This window comes from Sinocyclocheilus grahami, unplaced genomic scaffold (assembly GCF_001515645.1).
Source record: "Sinocyclocheilus grahami isolate Dianchi unplaced genomic scaffold, SAMN03320097.WGS_v1.1 scaffold714.1, whole genome shotgun sequence".
Taxonomy (NCBI): domain Eukaryota; kingdom Metazoa; phylum Chordata; class Actinopteri; order Cypriniformes; family Cyprinidae; genus Sinocyclocheilus; species Sinocyclocheilus grahami.
Window position 1 is genome coordinate 332,786 of NW_015505893.1, and position 539 is coordinate 333,324.

A 539-nucleotide genomic window follows, 5' to 3' on the forward strand; every position below is an offset into this window, starting at 1 on the left:
CAGATTATGTATAAATCTCAATTTCAAAAAATTGACCCTTATGACCTATTTTTGGGGTCCAGGGTCACATTTAAGGTGGAAAGAATGATTCCAATATGAAACCAATTCAAACCTTTGAATCGCTCACCTGTCTGAATCACTGGGAACACTGCCCTGAATGAGCACCATCTCTCCGGGTTGAAGTCCGCCCAGGATGGTACCAGCATAAGGAACCGTCTACAGGCAGAAAGTAAAATCATGAGACACGCTGACTCAGTTTGCCCTGCCTTAAAGGTCTACAAGATATAACCACTTACGCGTTCATCCCTGCAAAGCAGATCAAGCATTAACAGATAAACAGATGAAGTCTAAATTAAACTTGTCAGTCTATGTACTAGAAGCACTGACCCGTCAGCAAAAAGTGTAAGTAGAATAACTCTTACTGGATTCATTGTTGTTTGTTTCGGGTTTGCGACAGACATATTGGCGGTGCTGTTCAGAAAGTCTTTTTATATGCTGTTATTACGAGTTAATCACCAGTTCAGGAAGAAAATATAAAC

At 40.4% G+C, this 539-nt stretch overlaps 1 protein-coding gene across 2 annotated transcripts in view; it reads right to left on the bottom strand.

Annotated features, from left to right (window-relative positions):
* Positions 1-533, bottom strand: part of lgals8a (galectin 8a) — a 10,427-nt gene extending 9,894 nt beyond the window's left edge. For both annotated transcript variants that reach the window (XM_016244318.1, XM_016244317.1), the window contains exons 1-2: positions 423-533; positions 128-216 (exon numbers count right to left, since the gene is read on the bottom strand). In XM_016244318.1, coding sequence (XP_016099804.1) covers positions 128-216; positions 423-461 — 128 coding nt within the window. In that variant the 5' untranslated portion in view covers positions 462-533. The remainder of the gene's footprint in view (positions 1-127; positions 217-422) is intronic.
* Positions 534-539: the final 6 nt, after the last annotated feature.